Source organism: Callorhinchus milii, unplaced genomic scaffold, assembly GCF_018977255.1.
Source record: "Callorhinchus milii isolate IMCB2004 unplaced genomic scaffold, IMCB_Cmil_1.0 Scaffold1, whole genome shotgun sequence".
NCBI lineage: Eukaryota > Metazoa > Chordata > Chondrichthyes > Chimaeriformes > Callorhinchidae > Callorhinchus > Callorhinchus milii.
Window position 1 is genome coordinate 28,224,968 of NW_024704742.1, and position 27,359 is coordinate 28,252,326.

The 27,359-nt window shown below is 39.3% G+C and overlaps 1 protein-coding gene across 1 annotated transcript in view; it reads left to right on the forward strand.

Moving 5' to 3' along the window:
* The window catches only part of LOC103181334 (protein diaphanous homolog 1-like), a 924,060-nt gene that overhangs the window by 595,465 nt on the left and 301,236 nt on the right, over positions 1–27,359 (forward strand). The window contains exons 18-19 of the mRNA XM_042340721.1: positions 13,589–13,718; positions 16,448–16,572. Of these exons, the coding sequence (XP_042196655.1) occupies positions 13,589–13,718; positions 16,448–16,572 (255 nt within the window). The remainder of the gene's footprint in view (positions 1–13,588; positions 13,719–16,447; positions 16,573–27,359) is intronic.

The window sequence follows — 27,359 nt, forward strand, 5'->3', positions numbered from 1 at the left end:
CCAAGGAGTATGGCTTCCATCTTGTCCATATTCAGCTGCAGGAAGTTTACATTTATCCAACCCCTGATATCTGCCAGACAAGCTGATAGAACATTGATGGACCTGGAGTTGGTACTGGAGAAGGCAAATTAGAATTGTGTGTCATCTGCATACGAGTGGAAGTTTATCCCGTGGCTGCGGATGACATTGCCCAGAGGGAGCATATAGATAAGGAAAAGAAGATTCCAAGGAAAAGAAAACGCAGCCTTTTTAATAAAAGCTGCAAATGTAATTATTTAGTCACAAGCCCATCCCATGCTAAGTGTTTGGAAGCGCCTGCTGGCGTGTTTTAATTCCTCCTGTCGTGAAAGGCACCATATAAGGTGCTATATCAAATGCAAGGATTATTATTTATTAAAATTGTTCTTTCACCACATTAGCTGATTGTGGGACATTGCTATGTGCAAATTGGCTGCCATGTTTGCCCGCAATGGCACTTCACTTCACAATATGTTCTACGAAGTGCTTGAGACATCCTCCTGATGTGAAAGCCGCTATATCAAATGCAAGGATTATTAGTATTACTACTAATAAAAATACTAAAATTCAGCATTTACCTTTGTATTGGAGAAGTTGAGAAAGAAATGCATTGCATATACACAGAGTACTGTTCAGGTAATATCCTACGGTGAAGTCATGGTTTGACTTCCAGTCAGCCTTTATACATAATTATACTTGTAATTTTTTAAAAGCATTAAAGAACTTGTGTTTTCCAAAGCAAAAGATAATTAATTTATTGGATGCAATTTCCATCCATTTTCAAAATGGATTGGAACACTTTTTTTGTGTTTCTATAATTAAGAATGACTTTGCTAAATTCCTCCCTCTTGGATGCTCTGAGTGCTCAATTCACTTTGTCCTCTTCTCATTTTCTATAATTCCACTTCGTTTAGTACTTCCTGCTGATGTATTTGCTTTGTCTCTAATAGCTGGTTAATGTTAGAGAGGAAGTGATTTTCACTGATTACAGTGTCTTCAATAGAAAGGTTTTAGGTGAGAGATATTAGCCATATTATGGTTAAAACTTTCTCCTTTGATCAAATAATGTGACAGAAGTATGTTGCTAACCAGGTAATTTAAGTAATGTATCCCACCTGAAATCTTTGTTTTACTACACAAGCTGTGATAAATTCAAGGGAAATATATGCTCTCCAACATTAGCCAGATGTTAGAAAATAATATACTATGGAAAGTGCAAAAATGAAGCAATCAGTCAGTACTCAAAAGATTATCTTTGACATTCAATAATGCAATAAAGCTTGCATTTGCTGTTATACAGAAATAAGTTCTCCAATAATAGGTTTTATTTGAAAAATATGTTTACGCCCAAAACATATTGGATTTTGTGTAACGTGGATCATTCTATGGATTCCTTCATGATTTAATGATAATTAAGTAACAACAACAACAAATTGCATTTATAGAATGCCCTTCACCCAACTCCTGGACAGTGAAGGGTTCCCAGCTGAGCTGGGGATTGGAGTTGAGAGGAGTGGAGGGCAAGGGGGGTGGGGGTTGGAGGATGACCGAAGGCGTGGTCAAAAAGGAAGGTTCTTGAGATGGGCTTGAAGGAGGCAAGAGAGGGCGAGGCGGTGGGACTGTGGGATGGAGTTCCAGAGGGTGTGGGCAGAAAGGCTGAAGGCCTAATTAATTGACTTTTTTTCTAACTTATTTAACATCAGAAAACAGCATTGAAATACAGAGAGTCTATCTTTTATAGTGCACAAGATGTGCTCAGTGATATCCCCAATCCATTATTTATGATAAAATTGCTACCCAGACAGAAGTATTCCAGATTTAAACCGAGGGGTTTAATAATCTATAGATAGTATCTTGGAATAGTCTGTTGATGTAGAGAATCATTATTTTCTGTTCTGATGTGTTCCCAAGTTGTGGTGTATGATGTCTTTGAAATAAAGTCTTAATTCCAGGAAATATAGAAAATTGGTTAAAAAATACATATAATCAAGCATTTTGTGTATGTACCCTGCAGTGTGCTGCAACATTACATGATAATGTGTTGTATAGAATACAATGTATTTAATAGGTTGCTAAATGGCCTCATCTTCAAGGGAAAATACAATTTTCACATTCTGCATTTGGAATGCAGCTGACTGAATTTAGATTTTTCATGCTTTGAATTAATACATTCATTACTGGAAAGCTTGCCCGACAATGCTCTCAATGGCAATCTTTGCGGTTTGAGCTAGTTGAACTTGACATGCACACTGGGCCCTCGCAAACCTGTGCCTGATACTCTCCACAATTAGGTAAGCAGGGGACGTGCCTCCAGGGAGAGAGTGCACGTTCCACTTCAGACCCAGGTAAATTTCGATGTGAAGGTGCTCAGTTCTGGTTTGGATACTTTTAAACATCATGATGGGTTTATGCATGTTGATGCAAAATATCAAGATCTTGCATATATGCTCTGCCTTCTGCATGCCTCACGTCCCCTCCACTCTGCTATTAGCGACCATGCTTTCAGTCACTATGCTCTGAAGCTGTGGAACTGCCTGCCTTAGTCCCACTGCCTGGCCCCCTCTTTGTCCATCTTCAGATCACACAAGAAGACCTTCTGTTTGACCATCTCTACAGTCACCTCCCATTTCTCTCTTTCTGAACTTGTTTAAGGTCGAGTCCTTCAGATAAAAATTTTGAACCCAGTTCATATCTACCTGTTCTTCGGATGGACATTATAGATTTTGTGACGCCATCGAAAAAGAAGAGATGTCACTGGTGTCCTGGCCAACAAACCAACAAATAACTAACTGGTTGTGGAACCTCTGTGTGTGATAAATGATTTGCATACAAAAATAGTATTTACTGTAAAGTGATTAGAAACATTTTGACATTCTGATGCTGTAAAAATCAATTTTTTTCTTAGCCTAAGTGGCTGTAGGTGAGTTGGAGCTGTTTTTCCTTTTGTTGGTTAAGCTATCTTTTAATCTCTCTTTTTGAGTGAAATTAACCACTATACCTATCGACCTATGAGTTTCCTGTTTATTGGAGCATTTACTCTCAGGGTTGATGACACGTCTGTGCCTTTGAGGGGTATTGAGAGCAGGTTGTTCAATCATCAATACATATCTTGGATTGCTGCTTCAGCAGTCATGTCTCCTTGGAAACAATTCAGCTCCAGGGAAGCCCTGATGATCTTTTCAGCCTCCCATTCCCAACTGGTGGGTGAAATTCCATCTTGGTCCAGACTTATTCTGTTTATGTATTATTTTAGAGAGTGCAGAATTTGGCAAAATTGTTGAATTCAGTCTTAGCTGAATTTTGTAGCTCAGTGGAGTCGTGTAGCTCAGTGGTTAGAGCATTTGCCTCGCAAGCAAGACATCTGGGTTCGATTCCCAGCAGGGAAAATGTTGGGGGGCAAGTTTCCTTACTCCATACGCCTCTAGCAGTAAGTAAGAACCTGATTGTTAGTTGATTGGCAAATCGCTTTTCCAGGGGTAATATTTCCTTTAAAAAAAATTAAAATCATGATAACAAATTGGCCGTTCAATCCACGATTTTTGTGGGACACTGCTGTGTGCAATTGGCTGCCACGTTTCGCCCACAAAATATGCAGTCATTTCACTTTACAGTATATTCTGTGAAGTGCTTTGAAACATCTCGAAGATGTGATCAGGAAATATATCAAATGCAAGGATTATTATTAACTGTGAAACTGTTTTTCTGAAGCTCTTAAAAGAATTAACAGAAAACCAGGCTTAGAATTAAGACTGTATTGAAGAATTTGCGAACTTCTGCACATTTTAAAATGCTTTGAGATGTCTTAAAGACGTGATAAGGTGCTATATCAACTGTAAGGATTATTATTATTGCTAGGGAAATGCAATAAATCTTGATTTGGTGGAATCTATTGCTAGGGGAGTTGCTGCCATTGCATTTTTTTGAGTGAGGCATTAAGCATAGCATTAAAAAAATGTATTTAACAAACAGGGATAGATTTTCAGCTCAATTCTTGCGACTGAATTTGTGCCCAGGTTCCTAATATGAAAATGACACATTGAACCCATTAGACATTTGTCCATATCACCATATTTTGGTTTATTCAGATTCCCACTGTTTAGTGAGTTTGTGACTTGTGAGCATAATTACCTAGAATTAAACCGAATCCTACGACACAGAAACAGCCTCAACTAGTCCATGTCAATGTTTGTACTCCATATGAGTCTCCATCACTCCTATTCCCATCTCCTATACCCCTTTATTTGTTTCTCCCTCTTATATGCATAACATTTTGTCTCAAATATATTGATTTACAAGCTAAGGCTCTTCAGAGAAGACCTCAAAGAGATGTACAACATTTTAAATGGGATTAACAAAGTTACAGGTTTAAGGTTGCTAAAGAGCAAATTGATGACAGATGTCAGGAAGATTTTCATTACTCAGAGACAGATTGCCTGGAAGAGTGATTGAGGCCACTATATTGGACTCATTTATAAAGCAGCCTGATGCTGTGATATGGGTGTTGTGGAGATCAGATGGGCTTCACCTGAACCAATCATTTGATCTTCTGTGATCTTGTGTGGATTGCTCTTTAAAAGAGCCACAACAGACACAATGGATTGAATGGCCTGTTGTAAATTTCTTTGGTTACATGTGATGAGTGTATAAGTTCAATATAAAAATATCTAACTCACAGGTAGAGTGCTACCAACTGAGCCAGGCTGATGCACAAGGATAGGTTTCTATGAGAACCATTACAGGCACAGTGGATCAAATGGACTTGTGTGCTGAAATGTTGTACAAGATTTCAGGAAAACCATTTATTTTTCTCAAAACAGTTTGCTATAACTTTGTAGATCAAGATTGATATTTCAGATGGTTTATTGAATTATACACAGGCTCAGCATCACAAGTTTTAAATAAATCCTAGTACAGATCAGGATAGCATGCTAGTTTCCAGGGAGATTCTTGACCCTCTATTGTTTAATATGTAATTTTGTGTCCAATGAATTACTGTCCTATACCTGCCACTGTCCTGAAAACCACTTGCCTGAGGGAATTCATGTATTGGGCATCTGATTATATCTCTCATTAAGTGCAATGGATATGGGAGATGCCGTTGCTTATAAAATGGAGCTATGTTGTGAACAGGACTGAGATCATTCATAGATCGCTAGCAATTTTTTTTTACCTGGGGATTATCAGCAGTTGGTGGGATTTAAAGAGAAAATTACAACACAGAGCGGGTCACAGCAAACTGAGCACAATGGGAGCATTTTCCCAGCAAATAAAGTGCTATTGCATTTGTAATCAATCTCTCCACTGACTTGCTGTAAAACAATAATATTTGCAGTTTGAAGCAGATCAACTGTTGCCATTAAAACAAAACCCTGCTGACTTTTTTGTTGCACAAGTAAAAATATAGAATTAATTTCCTTGATAAATTCAGAACATGATATGAATAATTCAACTTTGCCGGTCAACCATAAATTTTTCAGCCTGGGGGGAAGGTTTCAATTTATTCCAAAAGTGCTTGGGACAAAAAAGCCATACACACAGAATGGTTTGCAACTTGTAACCAATGTTTGCAGTGTAAACTGGTGAAACAGCTCTGAATGTTAACTTTGGATTGATGTTTATTCAGCACCAACAATCTGTAGGTAGCCACGGGCAAGAATTCCACCCGGGTCTAGAGTTATTCTATTTAAGTAGCATTTTAGAGAGTCCAGAATTTGGCAAATTCTTAAATACAGCTTGAGTTTTGAAAATGTTTTTGAATCAGTTTAGTTAAGAATTACACAAAACCGACTGCAAAGTTAAGTCTGAACTCAACAATTTGCAAAGTTCTGGATCCTTTAAAATGCTGCATAAATGGACTAAATGAAGACTCGAGGCAAATTCTCCTGAGTCACAACCTCACATAAACCTCTACATATCCTGGAATCTGCAGCCTGCTTGCTCTTGTGGTGTAACAAGGTGCCGTTGAAGTTTTGACTAATACATATAACAGTGATCCCTGTGACATGTTTAAATGATATCCTGGAATATTGACATTGGCAGAATGTTGGCCAAGTCACCGGGAGAAACTCCCTTTTTTTGAGTAGTGTCGTGGGATCTTAAATGTCCACTGAACAGGCATATGTGGCTTCCCTTAACATCAACTGGAATTTCCCCAAACTCTTTGAGATCACAATGAATTATTGAGTCCTCTTTAAAACAACGCCTTGCATAATCTAGTTAGACATACCAACATTCTTAGACATTCTAACTGCAGTTAGAAAAGTGCAGTTGCATCCACAATAGTACATTTTATGGACATGCAAGACCTAAACCATAATGTGTGGCACCTTTTAGTGTCTTGACAATCAACATCACTGTAGCCATGGGAAAAATTAAAAGTGTCTGGTGCCAAAAAAATTGATTAAAAGCTAGGCAAATGGTTTTGTTTCTTGATGACATTTGAATTTGCATCGATACAGTTCTAATCACTCCACTTTATGAACACTGATCCAAGATATACAGTTACTTTTTAACCATGCAATGAAATCCTGTATCCATAATCCCTTCAGTATTTTTAAAGGTAAAATTGCTTTGCAAGTTTATTGCTATATTATTTCCCCTTTATGTATAATTGGCATTTTTTGGCTTTGTTCCTGAAATGCTTTTAATGTGAAAATAAAGCCATTCTAGTTACTAATTAGATATGGGATAAAGTTGGAACATGGCATTTTAGGTTGATTTTTGCTTTGTTTGAGTCATTTTGCAGTAAACATTTACTCAGCTACTTGAGAATTACCACCCTGCTGTGGTGTAATGTGCTGCACAATTAAAGAGACATCATCATCTGTTTTGTCAGTCCTAATGGGCTATAGGCTTAATTATAAAATTATTAAAATGTAATTAACGTAACAGTCTTATCAAATGAACCTCGTCCTCTGTTATAATGGTAGCTTGGGATGATCTTCTGAGTAGATTTTGACCTCCAAATTGATCTGAATTAGGATAGTTCAAATAAATTCGGAAAATACGTGGAATGTGATTCAAGTCAGATCATTTGGATTGAAATGACCTGTCCCAATATGAATAATGGCATCCTCCCCGGAGATTAGGAAATGTTGTTCTTTTGTATTTCTTCTGCCATTATGTGATTTTTTTCTTGCCAGTTCTGCAGCAGAAGAGTATTTTTCCTTTTTCCTGTGTGCATTGGTTGTGGTTGACTGCCTTTGACTCCAAGGCATCTGTTTTCATGTTGGTTTGGAGAAAGAACAGTAGGTTGTGCATTATTAGTAGTACTAGTAGTAATGCATTTTCCAAAGAATATGCATGTTTCATCATTATTACTACTAACTTGGCGGCCAAATAAAGCTTTGCCTAAGATCCCAAACCAAACAGGAGAACTGCTGCCAAACGTTATTATAAGTAATGTGGACATTAATTAGGGAGTGTCTTAATGATATTGGAACTCTGTAACAGATCAAGCACATATATTCCTCCCAATCTGTCAGCCATTGGAATTAGTAGGAGCAACATTTGTTAACCTTAAGGCAGCAGAAGGGCACTAAGCCTCTCTGAATGAACATGTCAGCCAACAGTAATTAATTGGCTTAAAATGAGAGAAGATTCTTCAAGTTTCAAAGATGGTGCCCAGAGCCTTCATCTGACCCCTTAGGAATTCTATGGCATCATAGGACTTTTGTCTTCTATTTCCTCAGTAAAAGAAATTCAGATGAAGAAAGCCCTTTGGCAAGTCCTCCCAGAATACCGACCCTGCCATCTTTCCATTACAGCACCAAGCTGTTTCTTTAAATGAATTCAACCTCCTGGCCTCAACCACCCTTCCCGTAACCCATTCCAGTCATCTTTTCCAGTGAACTGACCGTAAATTCTGCATGATACTGTTTGGAGCAGATGTTGACCAGAAATAGGATACTGGGGTGCAGTAAGTGAGTTTCACAAACTCTATTTTTTGCATTAATTGCATTTACATGTTAGCTTTTTTCAAGCTTTGCCTAACTTGCATAAATCTTGCAACTCGACCTTTGAAAAAAAGAGATTGCAATTAATGCAATCAATCTAAATCCAACCTCATGCACTCCATTAGTTTACATTACTTTGTTGAATCGAAAAGCTTGTGATGGGTTTTCCCTGATGCCTTTTCAATGGGGGCATATTTCTTCACTGAACAAATATAACCTTTGTGGAATACTGAAATCACTAATGGGACCAAGTAAGATTGAGTTCTCCCATTGTTTCTCCATGTTTTAATCTAATTTTGTCACTCTATTCCTGCAGCACTAGTTCAGATGTTATTACAAGCCAAGCACCCGAATTACTCTAACAGGGCCTGTATAGATTAGTGAGAATAGCTCTAAAAGAAGATAGCATGGCGTCCTTATAGATTAGTGAAATTGCTCTAACAGAGAGAGCTTGGTACCCTTATAGATTAGTGGTTGGTGGGCAACATCAGTATCAATCTTTCTTGACAGAGTTATTGACTGGGTTTTCTCTTTGCTGAAAATAACACATTTGTCTATCAATGTCCAAATGAGTTTTTATTGGACTGGGACACAACAGTCATCCCTCGTCTTTCAGGTGGACAGTTAACCACTCTTTGAAGGGTAGTGTTATCACTTGAGATAGAAGCTCTCTGAGCATTGGTGAAGGTAAGAAGCAGGTTTTAGAAAAAATAAATTTCTCTGAGTGCACCTCATAGGTAATATGTGATAAGACATTTGCATATTTTGAGAAATTCCATGTCTGGTTTACAAGTTATTCCAAAGAGCCCACATTTTCAATGAAAATATCACACATCACATGTTGATACTATTGTTTAGGAGACCTGCAAATACAACATTCAACTATTGGAAGTGTGGGAGCAACAATTTTGTTTAATGCTATCTTGTCTAGAAAGTTCAGAAGGTCATTCCCAATTGAATTTGGTGTGTGCTTTTCGAAAGTATGAATTCCTATGAGCTCACATTTGCTTCACGCAAAACAAATCATCACAACGCAGATTATTTTTCTTTGTGAACGAGTGCAGTCCTGAAGTCCCATTTTTCTGTTTTCTATGAGACTGTTTTGGAGCTCCCAGTTTTCTCGGAAAATCATAGCCCTGATTATCCATGCATTAAAGCTCCCATTTCTACGATTGAAACAAAATCTCACTTGGTGATACACACAAGAGACAAGCTCTTTATATTATTTTGGATGAAAGTTCAATCTAGGAAATTGTTTCATTTCGGAGCAAGACTTTTAGTAAATGGATGTAATCAAATAGAGTAGCGGAGAACAACTTCTTCTAGGACTCTTAGGCATGCAAGGACAAATTAGAATGACATTATGATGTTTCAGGGAGTAGCTTTTCATGGGCCAGTGTGTGGAAGGATCCATTGAAGCTTCTTTCAAGGGAATAAGTGTCAAGGAGCACTGTACCTATGGTTTTGTCTGGCTATACTTCAAGATGTTGCTTCTCAGAATCCAATTGTCAACTATTATATTATTTTCATGTACTGCTATTTGGACGTCAACATTAAATGAGGTTGAATCTTAAAAGGCTTCTGTAGGTGTGGATGTCTTTGAACGAAACATATATTCTGCATGTAAAATGTCCTCCACATTTACCTGTCCTTTTTCTCTCATTCCTACCTGAAGTGGCTTGTAGTTGTTCTGACATGCATAAGGTTTTGTGCTCTTATTGGCTTATGTGTTCTCTGTGTTGCCTCGTTGGAAAATAAGTACAGACATGGCCTAGAATTAGATGGAACTAAGTGAGGGAAGATTACCAGAAAACTTAAGAGAGGAGCAGTGTCCCAGATGGTTATTTATTGCCTATGAGATGATGGCACTATCCAAGTTGTATGTGAAGATTAAACTTTGAAAGATGACTGCCATTCCCATCGCAGGCAATTCACGTTTGATACAACTATGTGCAAATTAATGCAAGCATTATGCAGTAGCAAAGGATACATCAAAATAAAGTTTGGCTTGAATTAATGTATAACTGTAAATATTCAGTTTGATTGTTGAATCCATAGGTATTCATAATTTATTTGGAGAGGAGAATATTTCTTGGAATATTTTAACAAAATAATAATTCCAACTCTTGACTTTCGGTTCACAGTGTTCAAGTAAGAAGCTGTTTAGAGTTGCACAAGAGGCTTTGTTGAACGGATGTGTTTGATGAGCCAAGTCATGTTTTCTTATGATTATGAGTTAATTATTAGTTCAAGCAAAGTAGCATTTTTTCACATTTCAAAATAACTATCCAACTATTTTGATGTGTGGTGGGATGATAGGCCGATTCCTCAAACAATTAAAGAGAAATAGAGAGCTCAATTTTCTGTTTTCTGGACCATGTGTATAAATATAACTACCATGATTTCTGTTTTTTATTTTTAAAAGGATAAATTGATGAACAATTTTTATTGGAAACAACATTTTTTTGTTGATTCACAATTCCTCTCCTTTGTTGAGTTTGCACTCCCCGACTCTCACTGTGTAGAGAGATCATTGAAACCATAATCTTTACACCCTGACAGATGTACACGGAGATTGGAGGCACCAACACATAGCAGCCTGAAGGTTAATACTGCATTTATATTGCAGTTTGGTGGCGTGTTACTGCAATTTTAAACATAAATCGGTCTTCTTGCTCCACATCACTATTCTTCTGGGAGCCAAGTCGCTTTGGTCCTGACAATATAAATGATGGATAAGATGCACCCTCTCCACTACAGGTGCCTATCTGGGAATATTATTTTGGAACACACTTTTGTTATATATAAACAAAGCAATACATACTGTTTGCCTCCCCTCTATCAAACTCTTATTCCTTAAGGGGCTCTGCTTGTTCTTTAATACTTTGCCTGCAAAGAATGCACTCAGATAATCTCTTCATTTCCCTTAACGTTCTTCGTGAGTTGATTTTCCAATTTTCTCTTGTCACTCATGATTATTATTTTTGCTTCTCTTTGCATTAGTTTTCCAATATCTTCCGTTCCACTTTTCCTTAAATACAGTCGTTTGGTGACTTTTACTTTTGCGCTCACTGTAACTTTTCGACTTAACCATTTAGGTCTAGGATTTGATTTTATCGTCCTACTTCAATATGGTACAAATCTTATTCCTTCTTGTATATCTTTAAAAAAAATAAAAACTTTCCGGTCAACTTACTGCCATTACCTTACATTCAGCTCTCCTGAAACTTGTGTTTTGTAAATCATGATATCTTGTATTACAAGATTGAATCTGGCATTTTGACATTAGGACTCGAATGTGCTCCAATCACATCGCCTCCTCTGAATCTCCTACATTTCTGCCTGAGGGCAACTCTGTTTGGTGGAAAAAAAATTGCTATTGTATCTCCCTTGCCTGTTCCTTGTAAACAGCAGAAGGTAAGTAAGTTCCACCGCACTGTCAGTCATTAAGACTTATGTTGACAAGTGATTGGAGTGAAACAGCATCAAAAAGACTGGTCAATTATTTCTGTCTAACCAGAAGACAAGAGGGTAGAGACTAGTAAGTTGATCAATAGTGCGGGGCTCATGGGTTGGTATTGCTTCTACTGCATAGGAAGGAATCGTTTGGTGGGGATTTATAGTTATTCCACCAGAGTAGTGGCTTATATTTCAAACAGGCTTCCCTTAGGATATATGTAATATTGTTAGTTGTTGCACATTAACAGAGATACATTATTATTGTGGATCTCTCCTCCAGTAAACATTGTTTAGTGCTTGAAAGGAGAACATTGTAAATATTTGCCTAAGCTGTAAATCCTGACCTAGGCATACCTTTCCCTAGCATAGTAAATGAATGCATTGCATTTTAGATTCTGTATTATGCATTAATGTTACTACTTATAAATATGTGCTTTCTAAATTGCTGCGATCCTGGTAACTTGAAACCTGTTTTTCTAAAGTAAATCTCCCGCCCCACCACCATGGATTTACTTTAGAAAAACCACCAAGTTTCTTCTCTACTGAAGTATTTTGATTTATTTTTACATTGTTTTTACTTGTCATACACGCATTCATAACATCCAGGTTCAACTGTGCAAACTCCCTGCTTGTCAGCCTCCCCACCCCCTCCCTCCAAAGGCTACAGATCATCCAGAACTCTGTAACCCGTGTCCTTTCCTGCACCAGGCACCGTGACCCTATCACCCCCATCCTCACCTGACTCCACTGGTTTCCTATCACACACTGGATACAGTTCAAGATCCTGTCCTCACTTTCAAAGCTCTCCATGGCCTTGCTCTCCCCTACCTCTGCGACCTCCTAACCCGCTACCATCCTGCTCACTCCCTCTGCTCAGCAGATTCCGGCCTGCTTCACATCCCTCGCCTCGCCCGTCCCATCATTGGCGGGCAGGCCTTGAGCCACTCTACCCCCACCCTCTCGAACTCAATCCTGCAGTCCCTCCACCTCGCCCCCTTCCTTGCCTCCTTAAGACCGGTCTCAAGACCCTCCTCTTCGACCATGTGCCTTCGATCACCCTCCTTCCCCACCCCCCGCCCTCCACTCTCCCTGATCCCGACCCCCAGCTCCGGTTCAAAACACTGATTGTCCAACGCCTTGGGATGTCCTCCTGACATGAAAGGCACGATACAAATTAATTTTTTTTCCCTTTCCAGTGGCACTACAGTTTGTTGGGTGCTTAAGCATCCTCTGATTTCTTGTTCAAGTGGCTATTGTTAGCAGGCTATTGAAATGTAGATTGCTTCACACCTGAGTCTGATTCCGTCCTCCCCCAACAGCTACATATGTGCCCCTAATAAGGTAGCGAACAGGAACCCTGGTTTACCTTCTCCTCTGCATTCAGGTTAACTCTCATTCTCCTGTTGCTTCTTTGACTGAGATTAGAAAACTCAGCATAATCCGGGGATCGAACCAGGGACGTTAGCAATCCACATGGCTTAGTTACTTGCTGGGTAAACTGAATGAGCTATCAAGTGGGGATAAGTGGCTTCAACTTGGTTGTATCATCATTGGAGACAACGGGGTACACAATGTTGTTGAAGCTAATAGCTCAACCTGCATTTTGGAACCCAATGTGGTATTTTTAAAAAATTGGAATGTAATATCAGAAAATAATGCAATTTACAGAAATGATTTGTTTTTCAGTAAGCTCCATTAATTTAGAATAGCTCTTAAAAACTGATGGTAATTCTGATGGTAACTCTTAATACTGGTGGTATTAATAATGTGTTGCTATAGTTTGCTAGTACATGCATGAAATATGATACACTAAGTCAAATTAATCTTTCACTCCATGGTTATTTGTGGACTGTTGCTGTGGGCAAATTGGCTGCCGTGTTCACCTACAAAACATGCAGTCAAAGCATTTTATAATATATCCTGTGAAATGCTTTGGGACATCTGCTTGCGGTGAAAGACGCAAAGATTATTAGTTCTTAACATTCAATATGGCAATGTGATCAATTACCAAATAGTTTAAGTATAATTCATACCATCAACTGATTTTCTTTCTTGATTGTGTTACTAGACAAATAAAGCGTTCATAAGATAGTGTGCGAGAAACTTGCTTGAAACTTGTCTTTCTATTAAAATAAACTTTTGTTCAATCCTTACAGTTACGGGACACCAAGTCAGCTGACCAAAAGATGACATTGCTGCACTTTCTGGCTGACATCTGTGAGGAGAGGTATCCAGATGTGTTGAAGTTTACTGATGAACTCATTCATCTGGAAAAAGCCAGCAAAGGTGTGATTCTTAAAGTGTGCAATAAAAACATAGCAACTGACAGTGTGGAGGCAATAAATTGATTCATTGTTTCTAACAGGACAATTAGAATTGATAACATACTTTCCCATTGGAAACAATCAAGATGAGTCTTTCAAGTAATTTAAAATGCTTTGCAAACCTTATAAATGTGATCAATTTTAAACCCAAAATAAGAACCATGTATGGATCATACAAAGGGCAGATGGACTTTCAGCCATTCTGCTCCCACTTTCTGGAACTCCATCCCAGAGTCCTTCTGTCTTGCCCATTTTCTCCCCTCGTTCAACGCCGTCTCAAAATGTATCTCTTCGATCATCTTTGGCCTTCCCCACCCCCTCTCAGCTCCCATCCCCAGCTAAATTGTATTGCATCATGAGCAGTTCAGAAACAATGGAGAAAGAATTGCAGAAAAAGCTGCCAGAGTTACACTAAGACACTGGAAGCTGGTTAATAGACTAACAATATATTTGTGCTGCAAGTTTGGAATATTTGTTGGCATATGATTAGTTAACACCTCATTCAATTTTTTGCTGTGGTTGTTTTTGGTGGCAAGTGCTGGCTCAGTAAAGAAAGTCTTCGGAACCTTTTTGAACAGCCTAAGGTGACTGAGTGAGGTTTACTGTAAGATGCAAGACCAATGAGATCTTCAGTTTCTTTGCACAGTGCGGTCTCTTTCCTCTAAATGGAATTTATTGATAGGATCTTTTTGGCAATGGCCTTCAAAGTTCAATATCAAGGATTCTAAGTATGACGACTAAAGGTAGTCTAAATAATAGGAAGTCGCCTACCGTTTATTAGGGTCATGTGATTGGAATGTCAACAGTGACGACACATTTACATTTATACGACTGCTTACATATCGTCACATCAGGAGGACATCTCAAACCATTTCATATTGATAGCATTTCATTCCTTGCGCCCTAAACATTACAAGACTGGTAGTCCAAGCTGGGGGGCGAAGGGGAAAATTGATGTGGGCGGTGGGGGGAGACAGCTGAGAGAGAGAAGTGCCCAGAAGCACAAATTAAAAGATTGGTCTTAAGGCAGACTTTGAATGCGGGAGGAGTAAAGTTGAGGGACGTTCCAGAGCGTGGGGACCGAATGACTGAAAGATCATCCATTGATGGTTTGGCAGAGTGGAGGTGGGGGGAGGGGCAGGGAAGGAGGGACATGAAGCTGACCAGTGTTTGTTTTAAAGTTACAATTATGACCTGGATGTCAGGAGTTCATGACTGTAAAATTTGGCCCAATTGGACGTTTTAAATCTTGACTATGGAACCAGGAAAACTGGAAAATTTATGTGGAAGCAACTGTTGAATTTTGTGTCATAAACAATTCTTCTGCTATATAAATGAGTTAGGAGATAGCATTTGCCAAGATCAAATTATTCTTTGAGATATAATATAGAATGACCATTATCTGTGTCGTTAATTACGGCACTTTAAACCTGGGAACTTATTTGAGTATAGCACACAAGTGAGAAGGGGGCTTAAATTGGTCCAGGATTGAACTGATGTTGCAAAGTGAATTAATTCATCTGTCAAGGTAATCGGAAAGCAGTGAAATTTACCAAGTCAGCAATGGTTGCTGGCTTCCTAAATGAAAGCCATGATGGAACGAACTGTTGGTATGCAAATACTGTCTATTACTCTATCAAACTTTATAGGAGATGACAGAATAACACAGATGGGCCAACTCTTTTCTCATTCTAACCATCGGGTTTATAGGCAAGGTGACAGTATGTAGTAGCATTGCAAATAGAGATGAGATGACTTTCCTTGCGGCCTAAAAATTGCAAAAGCAGTTCATGGCAGTCTGTTAGAAGACTATTAAAATCTGCAGGGATGTAGCAACTTCTATCCAAAGAAGTGGGGAGAAAGGGGGTGTAGTGGGAGAGGAAGACGATGAAATAAACTGCTGTAGAAGGCTTCATAGTCGAGTAGCAACAGAAACTGCAGTGGCTCTTAGTTAAAATGTCGCTGTGCTTGTCCAATCCCCAGTGGGACCTTTACTGATGCAGCCTTGATTTTTTTTGATCAATATTTATCGTGCCTCAGCTCAACTCAGGCTTCCCTGGAGGCAGTTTGACTGACTATGGAAAGGTTGCTTTCATCAGTTTTTTTTTTCCTGCTGCATTCTTGCAAATGTTATTGTCTCAGGGCTACTCTGTCCTGAAGGGCTTGAATATCTTCTGTTATTAACCTCAAGAAACACCATTGCTTTTACAAGATTAGAACACCGCCAAAAGTAATATTCTGTCCCGTATATAATTTTTTGTTGCCAACAACGGGTAAAGTTTCTGACTGATATTCAGTGTTTACAGGTAATGAATCTCTTCCCCTCCCCCCACATGCAAAAACAATAACCAATACACACACATTCACTCTAAAATGTTTTAAAGTGAAAGGGCAAAGTTGTTTTGCACTGGGAGCTGCCCATTATATTTTGTTCATGTCTGGATAAGCAATCTGGTCATGGCAGTAGTTTCATCTATCACAGTTATAGCCTCTGAGGTCAATGCTCAGTTCTCAGGGTTGGTTCTTTCCAAGGTCTATCTCCTGGGAGTCTTTCAAATTGGGGCAGTCAGGATGAAGAAGTGGCCAGAATAATTTTTATGTGCTTACGGCTATAATAGCTTCTGTACATGTCTGAAGTGCTGGTTCCTGACCTTTTTTTTTCTCTCTCTTTTCTCGTATCCCTGATTTCAGTTTCTGCTGAAACCTTGCGGAAGAACTTGAAACAGATGGACAGACAGGTGCAGCAGCTGGAAAATGACATTATGACGTTTCCACCGCCAAACAGCGAGCACGACAAGTTTGTGGAAAAGATGACAATATCCTTTCACGGTAGACTGATGGCCAAATTTGTTGCGAAGCTGTTTTAAACTTGTCGGATTAGCTTGCACACGCACCTGCGGATTCTCCTAGCTCTTTTTTCAGCTCCTGCAGGGCTAGTTTGAATTTCCATTAACATCAGCCCGCATCCCCAGTCTTAATCTATTAGTGTGACTATTTCCAGATTTCTACACCTTCACGATGAGGTAATGCACTGACTGAGAGATCAAGTTAATTTGGACTGATCTGATTCAATTTAGCTCAGGCTCTCCACTATTTTTCACAGCAGCCAAGCTTTATTGCCAAAAGACCAGCTCGATGCCGATTATCATCACTATGATATTCCTGTTTTTCAAACTATTATGTGAGGAAATAGCAATGCAAATCACAATTACTGTTTCCATTGGGATCGTATTACAATGAGAAAGATGTTGTGCAAAGTAGCTTCCACAACCATAGTTGTTCCATGGTACATTTTTACCATTGGAAGTGAAGTGACTTTGCTTCTTAACAAACAAGCAAGGTAGAATAGGGAACTTGATTGTTTATTTCTTGCTCCACATTGTGTCACATCTGAACAATTGAAAACCCTCAGTTATGCAATTCAGCTCTGAACGTGTTGGATTTATTTACAGTTTTAACATCGTTGCTTGTGTGATTCAAGAATGATCCCCTGTAAGTTCAAGCCCATCGATGGAGCAATTGCAAGTGACCATGGGGCAGTGGAGCCCAATTCTATTCACACTCGTTCACTAACAACAACAACAACAAAATTACATTGATAGAGCGGTTTTCACGTCGGGAGGACATCCCAAGGTGCTGGACAGTCAGGGGTCAGGACCCGAGGATGGAGGAGAGGTGGGGTAGGGATGAGGGAAGACAGAGGTGGGAGGGCGATTGAAGGCACGATCGAAGAGGAGGGTCTTGAGACCAGCCTTGAAGGAGGCAAGGGAGGAAGCAAGGTGAAGGGACTGTGGGATGGAGTTCCAGAGTGTGGGGGCAGAGAGGCTGAAAGCTTGGCCACCGTTGGTCGGGCAGGAGACATGGAGCAGGCTGGAGCCCACTGAACGGAGGGAGCGGGCAGGTTAGCAGGGAGTCAGCAGGTCAGAGAGGTAGGAGGGGGCAAGGCCATGGATGGCCTTGAAAGTGAGGACGAGGATCTTGAATTCAATCCTCTGGTGGATGGGGAGGCAGTGGAGTCGGGTGAGGGTGCGAGTGATGGGGTCACGGAGCCTGGTGCGCGAGAGTACACGAGCTTCAGAATCTGCAGCTTGCGAAGGTAAGAGTTGGGAAGGCCGATGAGGAGGGAATTTCCGTAATTGAGCCTTGATGTGACGAATGGGTGGGTAAGGGGTTCGGTTGCCTGAGGGGTGAGGCAGTGCCGGAGTCTGACAATGTTGCGGAGGTGGTGGTAGGCAATGCCGGTCATGGCGCGGTTGTGGGGAGAAAGGTCAGTTCAGGGTCAAACAAGACACCCAGGTTCCTGACTGGCTTTGTGATGTTGAGTGTGCAGCCGTGGATGCTGTTGCTGCCAGCGCCTGAGGTGTAAGAGGCCTCGTCCAGGACTTGATGTTGGACAGGCAGTCGGCCAGTAGTACTGGAATTGAGGGTGGAAGCAGCGATAAAGTTGGGTGTCATCCGCATACATGTGGAAATTTACCCCATGTCTAAGGATGATGTGACCAAGGGCGATAATGTAGAGGGTGAAGAGGAGGGGACTGAGGACAGGCCCTGAGGAGCTCCGCACAAGACGGTGCGGGGACTGGAGGAGAAGCTGTTTGCTGAGACAAAGTGGAGGCGGTGTGAGAGGTCGGACCTGAACCAGTCAAGGACAGAACCTTGGAGGTTGAGGTGGGAGGAGAGGCGGTAGAGGAGGATTGAGTAGTCCACAGTGTCTAAAGTGACGAGAAGGCAGAGGGAACCCTGGTCACACATGGTCAGGATGTCATTTGTGACCTTGACTAGAGCAGATTCTGCTCTGTGGGCAGGACAGAAACCCGATTAGAGGGGCTCATGAAGGAGTGGGAGGAGAGGAAAGAGCGAAGCTGCGAGGCAACGGGTCTCTCAAGGACCTTGGACAGAAAAGGAAGTTTGGAGATGGGCTGATAGCTGTGATGGGTCAAGGGAAGATTTTTTCAAGTTGGGGGTGATAGTGGGTGTTTTGAGGGGGGAAAGGAACAGTGCCGGATGACAGGGAGAGGTTGATGATGTCGGCCAGTAGTGGAACAAGGAGGTGGAGCTGGGATTTAAGGAGATGGATGGGGTCCAGGGAGCAGGTGGTGGGCTTCATGGAGGATATGGTGGTGATAAAAGAGGAGGGGGTGACCGGTTCAATGGTATGGAAAGAAGGATGGGTAGTGGTCGGAGTGTGCAGTGGAGTAGGGAGGGAGTGGAAGTTGGGAGGGCAGTGGCAGCTGAGTGGATTCCCTCGATTTTGGACTCAAGGAAGTCCAGCATTTCCTTGCAGTAGGAGTCGGAGGACAGAATCTGTGAGGCGTGGCGGGTAGAGGAGCCATTTGGTGGCGGCGAACAGGAGCCTGGGGTTGCCCTTCGCCTCCAGGATTAACCTGGAATAGGAGGACGATTTGGCCGAGACGAGAGTGGATAACGAAAAAGAGTCACTACACTTTACAGTATGTCCTGTAAAGCTCTTTGAAACTTCCTTCTGTCTGAAAGGCACTACATCAAATGCAAGAATTATCATAATAATTATTAATATTATTACCGTTTTGATGCAGTGTGCTGAATCAAACTACTATTCGTAATTGCCTCATCCAGGTGATATTAGGAGCAGAGCTCCAACACAATTTGTTCTGGCTTAACCTTGTGTTATACTGCATTGGTTTGCTGCAGTGGTTTACAATAAATATCTCCATTTATGTGATCATCAGAATTCACAAGTGCAAGTTTTATTGGACATACCGGTTTAGAGATGCAGGTTTTAAAATGTACGCACCAGAAATTTATATTGAAAGGAAGTGTTGCATTTCCAGCAAATTACAAAATTGTTATTCTCTTGTATTATATGGAAACATAGCAACATAAATAGACCATTCATTCATTCAAGCCTTCTTTGCTGTGTTGCACACATGAGGTAGAAGGGAATACAGGGTTATGGGGGCAGGTTAGGGAGGGTGGATGGAATTGGGCCAAATGACCTGTTTCAGTGCTGCTGATTCTATTTAATTCTTTGTAATACTGTTAGATCTGTGCTAATTCTTTTATTTCTTTTCCCCTCCTGTTTCCAAATCTTTGAATATTCTTAGCTACTAAGCATTTATTTAATACTAGCTGTATTTATTTAATTGCAGCTACGCTTGCAACCAAAGGATCCAATATGGAATGTAGATTTCAGTGATACCATTCACAAAACATTTAACATGTCATAAACACTGTGTGCACACCTTAAGCAAAATTACCATATATTTTAAGTGCCTTGAGAGATCTTCCTCATGTGAAATCGATGTATATTTGTATTGTATCTTGACTGTAGACTTCTGAGGATATCCATTACACATTTTTATGATGCTTCGTGTGAAGATTTTTTTTCTGGGCTCCCTTTCCGTCAGTTTAGCTCTAATGTCCTTAGTCTCAATTGTCTAATGTAATGTAAATTGCCCTGGAATCCCCCAAAGAGTAAGAATTATTACATATGTGCTTTGTCAAATGCCCTTCATTATTCTCAACCCCTCAATCAGATTTCCCCTCACCCTCTTTACTCTAACTAATATAAGCTCATAAAAACATAGCCTATTATCATGGTTAGGTTCTATCACCCTGGTGAATCATCACTGGATTCCCTCCGAAGTCAAGCATCCCTTTCTTTAGTTTTCCCATGTTGATTGCCAAATTATTTTAAAATTGTGCATTGCAAATTTATGGGGAGGAATTCCACTGGGATCGAGAATTTGGCAAATTCTTTAATACAGTCAATTTTGAAGCCATTTTCTCTAAGCATTTTAAGAGCTGCAAAAAACTGACTTTAAAGTTAAGACTGAATTCAACAATTTGCCAAAATCTGAACACTCTAAAATGATATATAGGTAGAGTAAATGGAGACCGTGGTGGAATATTCTCTCCATTAAATGGAAGCACTTATATTTTCAGTATGATGTCTACACATTTGCTGAAAACTTTCAGTCTATGAAAATGAAATATTGAAGCATTGACTTTCAAGATAGCAGGAGGTAGCTGTCACATTTATTGTCATCTTTGAATAATATGTAGGATTGATCATTAATAGATTTTCAATCCACTCTATCGAGCAACAAAATGGAGCCTGCCTTTTTAATTAAATCCACTGTAAACTGAACAAATCTCCAGACCAGTGATGTGCATTTCAAAATTTTATTTCCCAAAAAGCTGCTTATTAAAACTATCTAACCCAAGTAAATTTCTATTTGTTACATTTTGGAGAGCTTTCTTCCATTGCATGGCAACCTTTGAAATCCTGTTATTTTGTAGCTTTTTAAAAAAAAAGCAAATGATTGCTTTATTTTTCTTAATGCTATTATTTTTATTTGACTAATCTGAAAATATATAAGATTGATATTGTGCCAAATAGTGTTTTTTTTGCAGAGGAGAAGCGTCATTTCGCAGTATGGTGCGCAGCATTCTGTTCATTCCCATAAAAGGTCACCATTGCAATGATTTCCTATACATGTGTGTAAGAGAAATGGAGGCTGTTTGTACCATCTCCACTGCTGATGAATCCCTGTAACACTCTGGGACCTGTGGATTCCCTAAATGGTGATTCTGATTTAAAAAGCAGCCTTAAGAATGTGTCAGTAGTTCGTCCGAACAATCTGAGGCTCTTTAAATAGTCAAATCATCTTACCGTTTCCAGACTGAGAATATTGCACAATGTAAGTCCTGTGTTTTTTCACTGTATTCCTGTTTCCCTGTAAATGCTTTTTAAAGCTGGAAAATATGGAATACCAGATGTTATTGCACCATTCTCAATTCAACATGGAATTTGTTTTAACAGTGAGAAATAGCTTCTAGACTAGTAATTGTCTAGATTCTGTGTATGCTTCATTTTCATAAGAAGTTGTTCTGCGTTATGAAGAATGAAATTGATAGGGCACACAATTATACATTTTAATGCAAACTGTTTTTTTTTCTCCGGGACAGATGGCAATAACATGCATTTAATGCTTTGCCTTGGCTTTTACTAATTGTGAAAGCCATACTATTCTCTCATTAAAGCCAACCTCTTCATAAATACAGTTTGGTTAAGATGCCGTTTGCAAGTAGACATTTCTAAAACTTGTTGAAACATACTGCTTTTTGTATAAAAAAATATGATTTTATTCTTTCATGCACATCTCTAATTTATTGCTTTAAGTGCAGAATTTTAACTTAACTAGTTTTTAACATTGTCTCTTGATATACAGGGCAACAGATGATTGGGTGGTGATGTCAAGAAGGAAAATGAATGTTACTCCACAAAATTACATTGCTAACGCTATTCCCTGCTGAGATATTTGTGCACTTATTAATGCAGGTAGAAATGTTTCTATCCTTAGGGTGTAGTGAAACAAATGCTGACTGCACTTTTGCTGTGCTAAGAAACATTTCAGTAGAGACAACTGTCAGGGTGCATCCCATGTTGACTTAAAGGTGCAGTACACATTTTTCTGCCTTCTAATTGAAAATCATTCCTAATTTATCCCCCAGTTGCAACTCATAAACCTATGATAGATGTTAGGGTAATTAATTCTGAGAATGCAGAAGTTCAAGCATTTGTGCAACACCTTTCACGTAGGTAAAGGTCTCGAGTACTTCCAAGTGGTGGAATTGGACACCGAGCAATAGAGATGGGGAAGGAGACCGATAGGTACAATCAAAGTTTGCTTACAAAGTACATGGTTACTACACTTTACAGTGAATCGTGTGAGGTCTTTTGAGATGTCCTGTTGATGTGAAAGGAACTATATCAAATGCAAAGATTATTTATTATGATTTTTACAAGGCAATTGTCCTTTAAAAACTTTACAATTTTTAATTTAAATATTTCCACCTCTTTATTGCATTATATAAGATCCCACTATAAAATACCAACAGTAAATACTACAGTCATTTAAACTTGTAGATTAACCAGCTGAATTGTCTATGGAAGTGCAGTACTTTGCACCTCCTCTTTCAAGTGCTGTTACTGCAAGACTTCAACCTATTCTATACATTTTGCATGTTGGCGAGTGCTGGCAATTCTTTCTGTCTTCATTCTGCTGCTGTTTATTCTCATATGCTCATCTCTGGGAAGAGTAATTAGACTAGTGTAAATCTAGATTCGGTAGGTTACTCAAAATCAGTCCATTGCTGTATTTTGGATACACAATGCAATATGATTGGAACAACTAGCTGCTGTGAATATTTGTTTAGTTGGCATTTTTCCATGTGGCTACAGCACTGTGAGTAGTACCCTTTGAGCTTTAGGCCTGTCTGATATTTTGATTATTACAGTAGGGCTAAGATGGCAATATATAAAATGTTTTCCATAGATCCATAAACCAATGGATGACAGTTGAAATCTTTAGTATTCCACCAAAGAACATATTATTTATAACTGTTATGAAGTGTCTGCATGGAAAGTTTTAGAATTTATGCTCTGTGTATCAGGTTTTGAACTCAGAGTTGTCAGTCTGCCAATATGTCTGATTCAGACAAGTTGGTGCTCAATGGTAAAACTCTTTGTGATGAGAGATTCTGATAGTGAGTGGTGATAACATGGAATGTATTGCTAGAAGATGTGGTTAAAGCAGAAAACATCAATGCACTTCAGAGGAAACTTGATGCGTACATGAGGGAGAAGGGAATAGAAGGATATAGGAGAGGAGGATGGACATGTAGAGTATAAATGCTGGCACAGACTAGTTGGGATGAATGGCCTATTTTGGTGCTGTAGATGCTATGTTGTTCTACTAGCATAGCAGTGCTGGATGAGTAACCTCTGAGTAGTCAATTTGTTTTTGTCAGCAAGGTGTCTGACACATGCAAAAACCCATCACCATGCTTAGGAATATCCAAACCAAGCTAAGAATTAGATGCATCCCACCTACATATGGAAATTCCAGAGATAGATTGTTGGATTGAAATGTGTACTTTCTCCCTAGAGGGATGAATTCTGGAATCAACATATTAAGTGTGGGGTTAAGTAATGCAGGAAATGATAATAAAAGCGCTATATCAAATGCAAGGATTATTATTATTATTATTATAAAACATACAACAGAGGCATAGACATGAAGGTCTGAATGATGGAACTTCTATTGTGCTGGAAAATGTTATGGGGTAAAATTTGCAGCCAAGATTTTGCGAGTTGAAGATCCCAGTATGGGGCTTGAAGCCAAAGCCATTTGGCTCAGAGGCGAGAGTGCTACCAAATGAACCAAGCTGACACTGAAAACCATACAGGGCCGAAACGGTGCGCTCCCAAATCCTGGAATAAAAACGTCAGGTATTTCCTTTTTTGGATGAACATAGACACTCACCTTAGAAAGGGATCGCTGGAGCAATACACTTCCTAGTTTCTGTAGCTTGATTCTAACTGATCGGTACAACTTTGTATCTCTGTCCATTGTTCTTAACTCTCACCAGGATATTTTTGGAAAGAGTTTTGAACCTCGGAACTATAGAAATCTGCAGCACAGGAATCTATGTGGCCCATTGTGCTGGGTCTCTGAAAGAGCTATTAATTCAATAAACCTTGCATTGATTTAGAACCCACAACCTTCTGACTCTGAGGCGAAAATACCACCAACTGAGGCAGAATGACATTTACATCTATCCCCCTGCCCTTTTCATCATACCTGTTTAGATTTCTCCTTTTCTCCTTTTCACATATTTATCCAATTCTCTTGTAAAGGCAAATGTATTTGATTATGACTACACACAAACACAAGATCTGATGTCTTGGAGTGAGATTAGAAGAACGGAATTGCAAGCCAAGTTTGCTTGCCGTTCTTATCTGTTCATATAAAAATTTCAGCACAGATGGTGGCTTTCTGGTCTGTTGTGACTGTGCTGTATCAGCACCCTACTGGAGATATTAAAACAAATTCTATTTTCCTGCTTTTCCTCAATTAGATGATACCAATAAGTTTCTCACTCCCCTCATATACAGCTTTCCCATTCTTTCATCACATTTTGCTTTGTATTGTTTAGCCAGTTTTGAATCCCGTTAAGTTAATTAACTTTACCTTTCTTTAAAATTCTCAAATGGATTTTTTTGAAAGCTTTTGACAAAGTTAACTAGCTGTGCTAGATATCTCCTAAACCACTCATTTAGTTATTTGATGATGAGATTTAATACAAATGGTAACTCACAAATCAGTAAATCTGACACCATTTGCAAATTGGATCAATGATGTCCAGTGAGACTCTGCAGAGACGATGTGCTGTTACTAATATAGGCAAGAAAGTACAGTAACAGGCGTGTATGTTAGTGAAAGGAGAGAGTAACTGGCTCCTGCCTGAAATCTGTTGAAGAGGGGGAGGAATCCCAGTCATTTCAAAATTAATGTGACACACAGTACAGTAAATGAAGAACAAGAGGAAAATATAGTTGTTCAGAACTAAAAACAAAGTAATAATTATAAAAAGTAGCAAAACTTTTAATAATGATTACATGCAATTGAACTTAGCACCTTACATACTTTAGTTTCATGTCTCGATATAATGCATTTACTGAATTCCATTGTGCTTCAGGCTGTCCTTTTAGGAGAGTGTACTTTCCATTCCAGGCAGACTGTAATATCCACGTGTAGGTGGAACTCCCAGTAATATGTTTTGGTTCTAAAACATGGTGATGGGTTTCTGCTGGTTGACCAAAGGTACATCTTGAAGAGAGTTAGTAAAATAATAATAATAATAATTCTTGCATTTGAGGCGTCTCAAAACGCTTCACAGAATATACTGTAAAGTGAATTTACAGTATTTTGCGGGCAAAACGCAGCAGCCAATTATTCACAGCAGTGTCCCACAAACAGTCATGGATTGAAGTGACCAATTTATTATTATTATTTTTAAGGAATTATTACGTCCGGAAAAGAGACCGATCAATCGACTAACAACTGGGTTCCTATTTATTGCTAGGTAAGCAGAGGTGTGTGTATTAAGGAAACTTTCCCAACATTTTATCCTGCTGGGAATTGAACCCAGGTCTCTCACTTGTGAGGCGAGTGCCTCTACAGGACTCCAAAATAGTAAAAACGCAGGAGAAATGTACATTATCCTTACTCAGTTAGTAGCACTCTTGTCTCTGAAGCCAGAAGGTGGTGGATTCAAGCCCCATATTGGAACTAATATAGTCTAAGCTTACACTCCAATGCAATGCTTCACTGTTGGAGGAGTTCCTGTCTTTTGGATGATGTGTTAAACCAAGCTCACATCTGCCTACTCATGTTGAAGATTCCATGGTGTTATTCGAAAAGAGAAGGGAGTTTTTTTCCCAGTTTCTTGGCCAACAGTCTCCCAGACAGTCATTCACTTCATGGGACATTACTGTGCACAAATTGGCTGTTGTATTCACCACACACAAAAAATTAGTCACTCCACTTTACAATTTATACTGTGAAGTGATTTGAGTGATCTGCTGTGAATGCTGCTGTATCAATTGTAAGGATTATTATTAATTAAATTATCAACCATAAATAAATCTATTACGGTGAGCTCTAATCCAACACAACTCTGTTTGCATTGTTAAAAAATCCAGTGCTCCTATTCACTTACATTATACATGTACACCTCCAGATACATGTGATATTTGTGACATTTCACAGTAGCTCGTCATCACGTTCAGTCTCTCATGAAAAGTCATTTATTTCCTTGCAATTCAATGACGAAACTCCTTCCCATAACTTCCATTCATTCGACTCATTCTATTCTCACTTTGAAAACAAACTGACACCACCTTAACCTTGGAAATCAGGAAAGCCAGTTTCATGTCAGTCCTCGGGGCAGGATCTCAGCACTTGCTTGATAGAATAGCGATTGATTTAAATCCAGATCTGGATTTAGTTACAAAAAGCTGATTTCAGCAACTGTATAGCAACAATTCTTGCATTTGATATAACATCTTATCACATCGTTGAGGCGACTTACAGAATATATTCTAAAGTGAATTGACTGTATTTTGTAGATGAAACGCAGCAGCCCATTGCGCACAGCAGTGTCCCACAAACAGTTGAGTGACCAAATTATTATTTTTTCTGAGAAGGATTATTAACCCTGGAAAGTGATCCAACAATCAACTAACCAGGTTCCTACTTACTGCTAGGTAAACAGAAGGGTGTGAAGTAAGGAAAGTTGCTTAAGGATTCACCCTGCAGGGAATCAGACCTGGGATCTCTTGCTTCCGAGGTGAGTACACTATCCACTATGCTATGAGACACCAAACCATGAACAGCTGGGGAAGGGAGAAATCTTCAGCATTGTTGCTAAAGCTACAGAATGCAATGAGCGATTTTTTTTTTTTTTTTGTCCAATGGTTGTGTGAAAGAATTTCTCTGCTCCCATGCTGCATAGTTCTACAGAAATTACTGAATCCTCATTGCAAAAATCTAATGTTCCAGTCTTTAGCTCCAGAAATGAGTATTCAACAGAAACTAGTGCATTTACTTATGCAGTGCTCAATCTCCATTTCCACAATGACTGATTTTAAAAAAAAACTCAGTTTCATGAAACTGGTTTACCTCAAATTTTAAAACTTTTGGTTAAGTTCAAAGCAAAGTTTTGTCTCTGAATCCAGACTCACAGTCCAGGCTAATACTCCAGTGCAATGCTG